Raw genomic sequence first — 12,516 nt, forward strand, 5'->3', positions numbered from 1 at the left:
TCATCCTTCATATGTGAACGAGAGTGGAGTCCTTATAAATCATACTACTCCCCTACTTGAAATTGTAGGACTTCCTATTACGCTCAAAATCAAATCCAAATTCATTTCCATGGCCTACAAGCTCTATATAATCTGGACCATGAGTATGTTCCCTACCTCATTTCATGTTGCTGTATTCCATGTATACTGTGCTAGAATCTCAAATGGGCACACATCCACATTAACTCTCATACCTTTGTTTCCTTCATAATATTTACTACACTGTTTATTCTTTCATTTCTGTGTTTACTCCTTTCTCTATCAGGGTCCCAACTAAAATACATTTGTCCTTGCTTCCCACTGTTTTCTCCAAAACCTGGTAAAGGAACTAACACAAGATTTTTAGATTTTTGTTCCCTGATTGGATGAATGAACAGATACAGCAATAGATGTCATTGCAGAATAATCTTCCCATGCAAAGAAAGTAAGTGCTAGAAGATAACAATGCACGTTAAATTCCCAAATAGCAATTCTCAAATTCTGTTATGGTTTGCACAGATAATGTAAACTAATAACAATAACACACAAAAAAACTGAGAGAATAGCCTATTAGAATACCTCATTTGGTTAAGAATCTCACACATGTTGTAAAATATTCACAAAATGAAATATATATATATTTATTTACTGAACCTTCATTAATACTGAGCAAACAATGACAAGTAAGCAGCAACAAAAAGACGTATTCAAAGAAGGTTAGGAAAGAGTTTTCTCTTAGCAACTTGCTCAGTAGGCTACCTGATGATAACAATAACAATCATGATTAACTATATGCCTTTCCAAACACTTAAATCTATTCATTTAACCTTAACAGGTACCGACTTCATAGCCTAGGAGGAAGAGGTTAAGTAACTAGCCCAAGGGTTGCATAGTAGTAAAAGCTGGAATTTGAAAGAATGCAATCTAGCTTCATTGCCCTGGCTCTTAACACTATCTACCTAGTACTTCCAAAAAAAAATTATAAAGACCAAGGTTATTATTTTTTTAATTTTAAAAAATGTTTTATTTATTTTCAAGAGAGAGAGAGTGAGAGAGACACAGTGCAAGCCGGGGAGGGGCAGAGGGAGAGGGAGACACAGAATCTGAAGCAGGCTTTAGGCTCTGAGCTGCCAGCACAGAGCCCGATGCAGGGATCAAACCGCGAATCATGAGATCATGACCTGAGCCAAAGTCCGGCACTTAACCAACTGAGCCACCCAGGCGCCCCAAGACCAAGGTTATTATTAAAGAACTTCAAGAACAAGAGAAAACATCATAATGAAATACTGAAAAGATAATGTATCTCTGAATACCAACAAACTCTTTAGCAATTTCAGTTAGACTAGCTGGGACAGGATTACTCAATGGGTCACCCTTGCTTAATTTAAAAATGCCTTAAGCTTTAAATGCCTTAGTCTTTTATCTGACACAGAAAAGTGTCTCCTGTTCAAATTTCCAAAACCTTCAAGGAGGATAATATTTTTAAATGAGCTTTACTGAAGGGTTTACATAATATATAATATCAGTTCGGCAAACCCTAAACACAGTTGCTTTCCTAAATAGAGTTTCTTGAAGCAATAAACTCTAATAGTTTACCCCTCAAAATACTTGCAAGTCTGTGAAAGCAGATTATTAACTAATACAATAACAAACACATTATCACTTAATTCATTAAGTTTGTTTCTGAGGTTTAGTAAAGATTCTCTAATCTGGAGTATATATCTGTACCAAAGAGAGAGAGAAATACCAACAAAAAGCACTGGGCAAAAAAAACAGTGATTATTAAGTATTTGGCCGTATAATCTCCAAAAATGGCGAGAGACTAAACAGGTTTTATGAAATCAGTGGAAACGAAACAGTTCTCAATAAGAAAAGAAATGAACTATTCTACACTGGCTATTTACCCAGAATAAAATAGAGAAATGGCTCAATAAATTAACAGATAATTAATATAACAGAATATTAAAATCACAAATAGTTTGGGGAGATTTTTTAACAGGAACAAAGAAATTAAAACAGCTTCTTCCTTATTACCAACAACACTTATTCAGTAGAGAAACGTGTTACAAAGATACTCTGTCTTTTCCACTTGTTAGAAAGAAGACACCTTGATATCTGATAGTAATGCAGCATGAACTCAGAAAAACTGTTCTGAAGAACAGAACTAATTTTCTTTCTTTCTTTATTCCATTCCACTGCAAATCTTGGCAAGCACAGTGTTTTTGTTTTCCTAGAATTTATAAGAATAAATCAGCTAAGGGGTGCTTTGGTGGCTCAGTTGGTTTAAGCGTCCAACTTGGGCTCAGGTCATGATCGTGTGGTTCATGAGTTTGAGCCCCACATAGGGCTCTGCGCTGACAGCTCAGAGCCTGGAGCCTGCCTCGGATGCTGTGTGTCTCTCTCTGCCCCTCCCCTGCTTGTGCTCTGTCTCTATCTCTCAAAAATGAATAAAAACGTTAAAAAAATTTAAAAAAGAATAAATCAGCTAAAAAGGGAAAAATGTATACACACATATAGATCCCTTTAATACATAGAAGAAACTATTTTCATGCAAACTGGAAAATAATACCAAACCATAAAAAGATGCCTGGAAACAACCTTAGAAGAACAGAGAAAAGACTTGTAATTTCATTTCCAGTTCAGGGTGTGGCACTACCTAAACCATATGACCTCAGGCAAGCCAATTACTGATTGTTTGTGGGGCTCAATTTTCTCCTCTGTTAAATGGGAAGAATGTAACTATATGTTCATAGAGATTGCTTCTAATTCTACATATTGCTTTCAGTAGGCTTTGGTGAAATGATAACATTTTTTACTTAATAGAAGTAAGTAATGTTATTTCTCATCTTAAGTTAACTATATGTAAGCACCAAAAACTTCAACTTCCTCTGCATTTGGAAATTCTTTTTTTTTTTTTTTTTTTTTTTTTGAGGAGAGAATCTCTCTCTCTCTTTCTTTTTTAAACATTTAATTTTATTTTTTGGGGCAGACACAGAGCTAACAGGGGAGGGGCAGAGAGAGAAGGAGACACAGAATCTGAAGCAGGCTCCAGGCTCTGCAAACCCTGAGCTCTGAGCTGTCAGCATAGAGCCTGATGCGGGGCTGGAACCCAAGAACCATGAGATCATGACCTGAACCAAAGTCAGACACTCAACCAACTGAGCCACCCAGGCACCCTGAAAGAGAGAATCTTTTTTTTTTCTTTAATTTTTGTTAACGTTTATTCATTCATTATTGAGAGATAGAGAGAGACTGAGCATGAGCAGGGGAGGGGCAGAGGGAGGGGAGATGCAGAATCCAAAGCAAGCTCCAGGCTCCGAGCTGTCAGCACAGAACCCGATGAGGGGCTCGAACTCACAAACCGTGAGATCATGACCTGGGCCGAAGTCGGATGTCCAACCGACTGAGCCACCCAGGCGCCCCAGAAAGAGAGAGAATCTTAGGCAGGCTCCAAATCCATCACAGAGCCCAATGGTGAGATCATGACCAAGCCAAAAGCAAGAATGAAATGCTCAACCAACTGAGCTATCTAGGTGCCCTGCACTTGGAAACAAAAATTTTTATGTCTATTTATTTATTTTGAGAGAGACCACCCATGGGAGGGAGTGGCAGAGAGACAGAGACAGAGACACACACACACAGAGAGAGAGAGAGAGAGAGATGAGAGAGAGAGAAAATCCCAAGCAGGCTCCACACCAGCAGCACTGAGCCTGACCTGGGGCTCGAACTCAAACTGTGAGATCATGACCTGAGCTGAAATTAAGAGTCAGACATTTAACCGACTGAGCCACCCAGGCAAACCCTTGCACTTGGAATTTCTTAAGTGACAATACATGATGACCAAGAAAGATCAGATTTAAACTACCAAATGCAAAACTATACTCATTTTCTAGTCACCTACTTATTAACCACGATGACTAATGCAATGGGTTACAGTATGAAACTATTCGTAGGTAGCTTTTATTGGGTCCAAAACTAGGGCAAAGATCATCTCAGAAGTGTGTGATAATATTTTCAGATAAGTAACACTTAATATAAAACATCAAACTGTGAAATGATACAAAGCAACAGTATTCTGCAGTGATATATTTCCAGCTTTCAGAGTAAACTGACACCATCACCATATTTTAATTTATATAGCGATTTCCCATTTACTACCTCACTTAACCATTGTGAAAATCCTATGAAATAAAGTGAGCAGTACTTTTATCAACACAATCCAGACCAGCTCAGAAAGTTAGGTAACCTACCAACCTTTATTCTGGAATGTGAGTCACAGAAATTGAACTGTACTAATCAAGTAAGATATATCTCTCAAAGGGAAGAAAAAAGCTTTAGTGTTTTAAAATAATATAGGCAAAAAAGTAAAATATAAAAGATTTCTACTACAGAATCATTTCATACCCACACAAATTGGCCGTATTTGTCTAGGTACTACCATCCCTCTTCCAAAGATCAATAAAAACATAATCTAGAATGCATAAAATGTTCCCGGTAAATAATTTCTTACCATTATCATTTACGTTAAGAATACACAACAAAAATCACAGCTCATGATAATACAATTAATAGGCAGTAGCGGTCAGAACATTAAATTCTCTATCATTACATCATAGAAATCCTTGTACAAACTTCTCCAAAAGATCAGTCAGTGCAGTCTCTCTACAAAATTTCTGACAACAGCCCCAAAGGAGAATTGAAAGACACTGAAGTTAAGAAAAGGAGGTGTCGGGGCGCCTGGGTGGCGTAGTCGGTTAAGCGTCCGACTTCAGCCAGGTCACGATCTCGCGGTCCGTGAGTTCGAGCCCCGCGTCAGGCTCTGGGCTGATGGCTCAGAGCCTGGAGCCTGTTTTCGATTCTGTGTCTCCTTCTCTCTTTGCCTCTCCCCTGCTCGTGCTCTGTCTCTCTCTGTCCCAAAAATAAATAAACGTTGGAAAAAAAATTTAAAAAAAAAATAAACAAAAAAAAAAGAAAAGGAGGTGTCTTGCCATGATAGGTAAACTGTGTCAGAGCCCATATGAGATTTTTGCATGATCTGCATAAAAACAAAGATAATACTTTAAACCTACTGGACGTCATTAAGTAATCTTAGTGTGACACAGGGCCACATATGGCTTCTTAGAATTTTAGAGATTAAGCCGATCCCCAGGTTTTACTGCAAGTACCTCCGCTGTAATAGAACAGGGGCGAGGAGAGTGTCAGAAATTTGGAAGAGGTAGAAAATCCTGCCCCTCATAAAGTAGTAGGATATACGTGAAGGGTTTTTGCAAAAGATCAACGGAGCTAAGGCCCCATTCCCTTGGCCACCAACGCTTTAGATGGCACTTACACGCCTGAATTTTGTTTAGAAGCGAATGCATTTAGTATCATGTATTAGTGGCTGGGGAGGGCAAGAACCAAACTGACAGGTCCTGAGAAACAGCTTGGTCATCAGCAAGGAGGATCTTCTCCACTTACTCTGAGGTTCTAGATACCGGGGAAGGAAGAAGAGATGGGTACTCTACAGAAGCTTAGAAGAGCTTCCAAGTCCGCGACGATGAGAGCGAATGATAGGAAATCCAGTGTATGGGTTCACTGTACCGGGGTGAACCGTGAGGTGTCCCAGATAACCTGGCTATCGCCAGACCGAGACAGAGTCAGCAGCGCCCTAAAACACTGCTTGAAGTCGAAATCACGGTGCCCCACATCTATATGATCTAAGTGGGAGAGCTCCGGAAGAAGCCAAGCCCTGATGACAGTCTCAGGCTTCCGTCCCCAATTTCACGCGCTCGTTTACCTACCCGCTCTGACCCCGGCTTCTCCGGATCTCAGTATCCTGGAAGCGGCTCCTGACCGACTCTCACACCCGCCGCTGGGGTCCGGCCAACCGGAACTCGCTCTCGTCACTTCCGGTCCGTTTCCCACCCCCCATCCCTCCGGGGACCGCCTCCAAGAGACAAAAGTTCCTTTTTCTTTTCTGCAACCTCCGAAGATCTTCGCGGGATTTCAGGTCGGGTCTAGGTTCGGGACCTGTGGGCGGGACGAGAGGAAGAATGACTGTTGTCTTCGCGGCTCTTGATCCGGAACTTATCAAGGAGTCCCGGAAGAGGTAACTCGTGGGATAGAAGCGTGTTCACTACGCGAGGGGGAAAACGGAGCGGCGCGAGTGAGGCGTTGGTGAGGTTCTCTAGGTAAGTCGGCCCTTCATTGGGAGGTAATTTTGCATTCTCTCTCCAATTGGAATGTTTCTTTCCACCTCATTACATACCTCCTCCCCCGAGCCTTTCACCTCCGTAAACTGTCTTCCGCCCAACTGGACACTGGAGCCACTGCTGCTGTTCAGCCAGTAGTCCTTTGGAAGAAGGGACCAAAATCCTGAGAAGGAGAAGAACCCAGAATTTCTTGTTCCCAGGCAGAGCCTTCATTCAGGCAGCATGGATACGCTTGCTCCGAATGTGAGAAAATACCGCGCAGGCCTGTTGAGTATTTATTGAATACCCACAGCGTATGAAATGGAGTCCTACGAGGAAAGGAAAGGTTTCCACGAATATGATCGAAAAATGTGTCTCTCTGTGTAACACAGATATAATGTTCAGAGAAGTGTTTAATCCTGTTAGCCCAGGCACTAGACTCTGAAAATGTGATGTACAGTCGTTATGTGTAATTGCTACAGCAGTTCTGTAGAGTAAATAATTAAGACTGATTGGGGGATGATAAACACTTGAGATTGGTGTCGTTTGAACCACGCCTTCATGGCTGAAGAGGTTGTGTGTGTTTGTGTTTGTGTATGTAAGTGAAGAAAATAGAAAATAATTCCTGGGAGAGATGGCTCTTTGAAGGGACCTGGTAATTTGGTGTCGCTGGATAGTACAGTATGAAGCAGAAGAGTAGATTAGGAGAAAGTAGGTAGCAACCAAACTGTGTAGTGCTTTGAATTTGTGCTAAGGGATTTGTTTTATATTTTAGGTATTTACCTGGTAATATTTTTTTAAGTTTATTTATTTATTTTGAGAGAAAGAGCAAGCAGGAGAGGGGCAGAGAGAGAGAGAATCCCAAGCAGGCTCTGAACTGTCAGTGCAGAGCCCACTGCAGGGCTGGAGATCATGAATGGTGAGATCATGACCTGAGCCAAAATCAGAAGTAGGTTGCTAAACCGACTGAGCCACCCAGGCACCTCCATCTGGTGGTTTTTGAGCAGAAAAATTACAGGATCAGATTTGTGTTTTACAAGTATAATTTTAGGGGTGCCTGGATGGCTCAGTCTCTTAAGCTTCAGACTCTTGATTACAGCTTAGGTCATGAGCTCACAGTTTGTGAGTTTGAGGTCTGCATGTGGCTCTCCCAGGAGCTTGCTTGGGTTTCTCTTTCTCCCTCTCCCCCCCCCCCCACCCCCCAAATAAATAAACTTTTTAAAAAAAGTATAATTTTAATGGCAGATGGACTAGGATGAACTAGGATATGCATGAAGCAAATGAGGAAAGATCAGAGATAAAGTAATTTGAAGGCTTTTGGCCAAGACATCGATAGGGCACTGGTAGCAAGGATAAGGAGATAGGTTGAACACAGATAAATTCAACAAGGTTTGGTGACTGGATGTGGTAGGCCAGTGGAGAAAAAGTCCAGGGTTACTAAGAAGTCAAGAATACAGAAAAAGGTGGGCCACATGGATGGCTCAGTGGTTGAGCTTCAAACTCTTGATTTCAGCTCAGGTCATGATCTCTTCGTGGGAGCAAGCCCTGTATAGGGCTCTGCACTGACAAGTGGGGAGCATGCTTGGGATTCTCTCTCTCTCTCTCTCTCTCTCTCTCTCTCTCTCTCTCTCAATAAATAAATAATAATGAAAAAAAAAAGAATACAGAAAAAGGAAATTTTAGAGGGAAAGGAAAATACTGAGTTCAGTGTAGGATACAGATTAGAATACTCTATAGTATTCTAGTAGAAGCTGGAAATTCCAGTTTGGAGCCCAGGAGAGGTGTCAGGAGTCCTCAGCATATGACAATTTGGGAATAAATGGGATTTGCTCTCTCCTGTATTAGATGTCAGCTCCATGAAGAGTGGGACTTTGTTTAGTTCAGTGCTCTATCTCTAAGGTCCAGAACAGTGCCTGGTGCACAATAGGCCTTCCATAAATATCAACTTATTGGATGAAAAGAGAGTTTATAGACCATCACTGTCCAATAGAACTTTCATGGAAATATTCTGTAGCTCAGAGTGACCGTTAGCCACTTTTAAGTTGTTGAGCTATTGGGCACTTGAAATGTGGCTAAGTGCAACTGAAGAATTGAATTTTTATTTAGTTTTAATTAAGTTTAAATAACTATGTTGACTAATGGATACTGTATTGGATGATGTAGGCATAGACTGAAAAGATGGATAAACATGTAAGCAGGTGCAATACATACATCAGGGGCAAACATCAGAGCTAGAGGAGACTGGAAAAAAAACTATCAGAAAGGTGGGATGATAATAGGGTGAAAGTTAGATTAAAGAATTAGAGGGAGGAAAGTTTAACGAAATGTTATCATCAGTGAGTGGTGGGGAAAACTCAAGAAGAGGCCTAAAAGGAGGCAACTACATTTGGCAATTAACAAGTGTCTAATTCCTTAGCAATATCAGTTGAATGGGGAAGGGAGGCAGGTAATTAAAGAAGTTTAGAGGTAAAAGGAAAAAGAAGTCAGACAGTAGTCCAAGGGTCAAAAAGGATTGGGGAAATTTTTTTTTTTTTTTTTTTTTTTTAGGTTAGAAAAGCCAAGGTATAGCCCCAGGGAGTACAATTAACAGGTGGGGAGCACGGTTCCGGAGGGAATGGGATCAAGAACACTGGTGAAAGGGGCTTAGTCTGGGAGGAATTAGAACACACCAGGAGGAGGGTTTTTACAGGACGTGTTTGTTTTGCAATGCCACCATTGCCCAGGATTATCCGTGAGACTAAGAATAGTTATGTTTACCTTAGTCTCAATCACTGGGTTTTTGATATGTGTGTGGTGTATATGCAGAAAGGGAAAGAGGCCGAAACACCTTTTGGAGGAGTTAGATGATAATGTAATCAGGCTGATAGGTGATTAGAACATCCTAAAGAATAAAAATGTTAGGTATTAATGGTATTAATATGGTAGAATTAGAAACCTCATGAGGTATGGTACAGAAGCAATGAACTTTGTAATTTCTAGAACTTTTTCTTCTTTCGTTTTTTTCTCTTACTGGTATGTTTGTTTTTTGGTGGTTACTTTTGGTTTGTTTAGTTTTTGTTGCTGTTGAGAGAGAGAGTGAGAGTGAGGGAGTGGCAGAGGGAGATAGAGAGAAGAGAATCTTAAGCAGGCTGCATGCTCATGAACTGTGAGATCATGACCTGAGCCGAAATCAAGAGGCAGGACACTCAACCAACTGAGCCACCCAGGAACCTGGTATATGTCTGTTTTTAGATAAAGTTCAGAAAGTGAGAAGCTTTCTGTCATGATCTCTAGATGAGTATATTTTATACTACTTCTATTAGTTATGTTACTGTGGATAAGCAGGTTCTCTTTTAGATCCTTATTTTTCTCATCTTTAAAATGAGGCTCATGCCTTTTTTAATTTTCATAGCAACCATAATGGAAGTAAAGGGGTTAGCAAGTTATACAACACATAATAGGTCCTCTATATGTGGTTCCCATCTCCAGATAGTACCTGAATCTGGAATATAGGATATTTGGTTACTTTGCAACCTAGAAATGGGTGCAGAAAATCCTTCTAATTGTTGACATGGAGGTTATGTATATAATTTTTACATAATTGAGTATTCACTTTGGAATCTAGTTGTTAGATTATGAAAGAGAAATCCTGATATGTAAGCCTCACGTAGTAACTAAATGATAGATGCATTCTGAGAAAATGTGGGTTCTGATAAGAATTTAATTTTTTTTTCTGACTGTAAAAAGGCATCTAGAGCCATAAAGTACTATGTCAGTACAGCCCTGTCACCATTATTAGTCATACCAGTGAAAGAGGACTGAAACTAGGTACTGACAGCTTACACGTGTGACCCTCTTGCCTCTGGCCATTCTGTGTCACTCTCCTTTGATCCCTCAATGTTTGTTTCTTAAATCTGTATTTCTGTGTTAAGTGACAGAAGCTTGAAACAAAAGGCCACATATTGAATGGTTTGATTTATATGAATGTCCAGAATAGGCAAAATAGATTAGCAAATGCCAGGGACCTGGGGGTAGAGAAAACGGGAAGCAACTGCCAATAGTTACACAGGTTTCTTTTTTTTTTTGCATGCACAAGCAGGGGAGTGGAGCAAAGGGAGAGAGAGAGAATCCCAGGCAGGCTCCCTGTTCAGCATGGAACCCAGTGCAGGGCTCAATCCCATGACCCTGAGATCATGACCTGAGCTGAAATCGAATTGGAAGCTCAGCAAACTGAGCCACTCAGGAGCCCCAAGGGATTGCTTTTTGAGGCAGTGAAAGTGTTCTGGGATTAGATAGTACTTATGGTTGTACAAACTTCTGGATATATTAAAAAACCACTAAATTGTACACTTTAAAAAGATGAATTTTTATAGTATGCAGTATCTCAAGAAATTTAACATCCCCTATGGTATCCTTATTTTTAAATTTTTTAAAGATTTTATTATTTTTTTTAATGTTTATTTATATTTGAGAGAGAGAGAGAGTGTGTGTGTGTTAGCAAGGGAGGGGCAGAAAGAGATGGAGACAGAATCTGAAGCAGGCTCCAGGCTCTGAGCTGTCTGCACAGAGCCTGAGGTGGCCATGAGATCAAGACCAAGTCGTAGTCAAGACACTTAACTGAGCCACCCAGGCGCTCCAAGATTTTATTTTTAAGTAACCTCCGCACCCAGTGTGGGGCTTGAACCCACAACACTGAGATCAAGAGGCACGTGCTGTACCAACTGAGTCAGCCAGTCGCCCCATTCTCATTTAAAATATTTGTGATAAAGTATTTCCAAGACTGCCATCTATGCCATGTAGATTATCCGAGGGCACTTACAAATATGGTAGTCCCATGTATTTCAATATATAAATGGTTAGATGCTGTTCCACTAGAAGAAACTGATGGTTATTTGTGCCTATACATGGAAGCATTCTTAATGTAACAGCCTCAACTGTAGACTGATACGGGTGTTTTATTGGTGATTCAAATACCATGAATAGCTTTGCTGAGGTAACAGGAATTTCTAAAATAAAGAATAAAGGATGATCTTCCTTTGTTTTATATGATAGTTACACTTCTGGTAAATTCAGTGTATATTAGAACTATGCAAAAAATATTTTGTGTCCATGTGCATAATGAAGTTAGCTTCTGGTCTCAGTGATTGATGGTTTTTTAGGTACAATTATTTCCAGCGGGAAAATCTTTGCTTTGTAAGACTTTTAGCATTCCTTGCTTAGGTCTAGTAAATGTCAGCAGCACGCCTCACTCCAGGCCCATTGCTGTGACAACTAGGAACTTCTCTGAGGGGTTGGTACCATCCCCATTGAGAACCACTGCATTATGAAGACACAAATAAGCACTATATTCCAGAGAAGGGATGAGTTATTCTTGGTTTCTTTACGTCCTTTAGACAGCGTGATAAAATAGAATATTTCCTTTGTCTACAAGACTTAGGGGGAAGACAGAGGAACAGAGCTTTATGGTATCCCAAGAACTAGATACTCCTTGAGATTCAGAATGATTGTAACTGCTTTACCTGAATTCTTGAATCTTTTCTAGTACAAAGGGAAGAAAAAACAGTACATTAAGATCCAAAATAGTATTTTGCTTTTTTTCTGGATGACTTCATAATGGTTTTTAAATGTTGCCACTTATTTACCTAAATCAAGGTGTTTTGTCTGATAAGCCTGTAATTTTTCACTGCTATAGTGATAACTTTTTTTCCTTTCCTTTCAGATGCTCTCCAAATCCTTGGTGATGGAATATTTGGCTCATCCTGGTGCACTTAGCTTGGCTGCCGGAGTTGCTTGTGGCATGTGCCTGGGTTGGGGCCTCCGTGTACGCTTTGGGATGACTCCCAAAAGCTCAGTGAGCAAGATAGACACAGAGACTGGAAGTGAAGCAAGCATCTTAGGAGAAAGTGGGGAGTACAAAATGATTCTTGTGGTTCGAAATGACTTGAAGATGGGAAAAGGGAAAGTAGCTGCCCAGTGCTCTCATGCTGCTGTTTCTGCCTACAAGCAAATTCAAAGAAGAAACCCTGAATTGCTCAAACAATGGGAATACTGTGGCCAGCCCAAAGTGGTGGTCAAAGCCCCTGATGAAGAAACTCTGGTTGAATTATTGACCCATGCAAAAATGCTAGGACTGACTGTAAGTTTGATCCAAGATGCTGGACGTACTCAAATTGCACCTGGTTCTAGAACTGTCCTGGGAATTGGGCCAGGACCAGCAGATCTAATTGACAAAGTCACTGGTCACCTAAAACTTTACTAGGTGGAATTTTGTATGATGATTGTCCCACCACAATGTGTTTTGAAACTGTCAAATTCTAACAATAAAACTGAAATTCTCCCCCTACCTTAA

At 40.4% G+C, this 12,516-nt stretch overlaps 2 protein-coding genes across 3 annotated transcripts in view; one reads left to right on the plus strand and one right to left on the minus strand.

Moving 5' to 3' along the window:
• VMP1 (vacuole membrane protein 1) overlaps positions 1–5,888 on the minus strand; it is a 129,450-nt gene extending 123,562 nt beyond the window's left edge. The window contains exon 1 of one of the 2 annotated variants that reach the window (XM_030296103.2): positions 5,799–5,888. The gene's annotated coding sequence lies outside the window, so the exon portion shown is untranslated. The remainder of the gene's footprint in view (positions 1–5,798) is intronic. The other variant, XM_030296104.1, reaches the window with a different exon arrangement.
• A 152-nt stretch (positions 5,889–6,040) lies between these two features.
• PTRH2 (peptidyl-tRNA hydrolase 2) lies at positions 6,041–12,516 on the plus strand. Its single transcript, XM_030296105.1, has 2 exons — positions 6,041–6,188; positions 11,887–12,516. The coding sequence occupies exon 2, from the start codon at positions 11,887–11,889 to the stop codon at positions 12,424–12,426; it is 540 nt and encodes a 179-aa protein (XP_030151965.1). The 5' UTR covers positions 6,041–6,188; the 3' UTR covers positions 12,427–12,516.

Source organism: Lynx canadensis, chromosome E1, assembly GCF_007474595.2.
Source record: "Lynx canadensis isolate LIC74 chromosome E1, mLynCan4.pri.v2, whole genome shotgun sequence".
Classification (NCBI taxonomy): domain Eukaryota; kingdom Metazoa; phylum Chordata; class Mammalia; order Carnivora; family Felidae; genus Lynx; species Lynx canadensis.

Bases quoted from the DNA above. Each gene is read 5' to 3' on its own strand.
- PTRH2 (XM_030296105.1), top strand. From the start codon at position 11,887: ATGCTCTCCAAATCCTTGGTGATGGAATATTTGGCTCATCCTGGTGCA.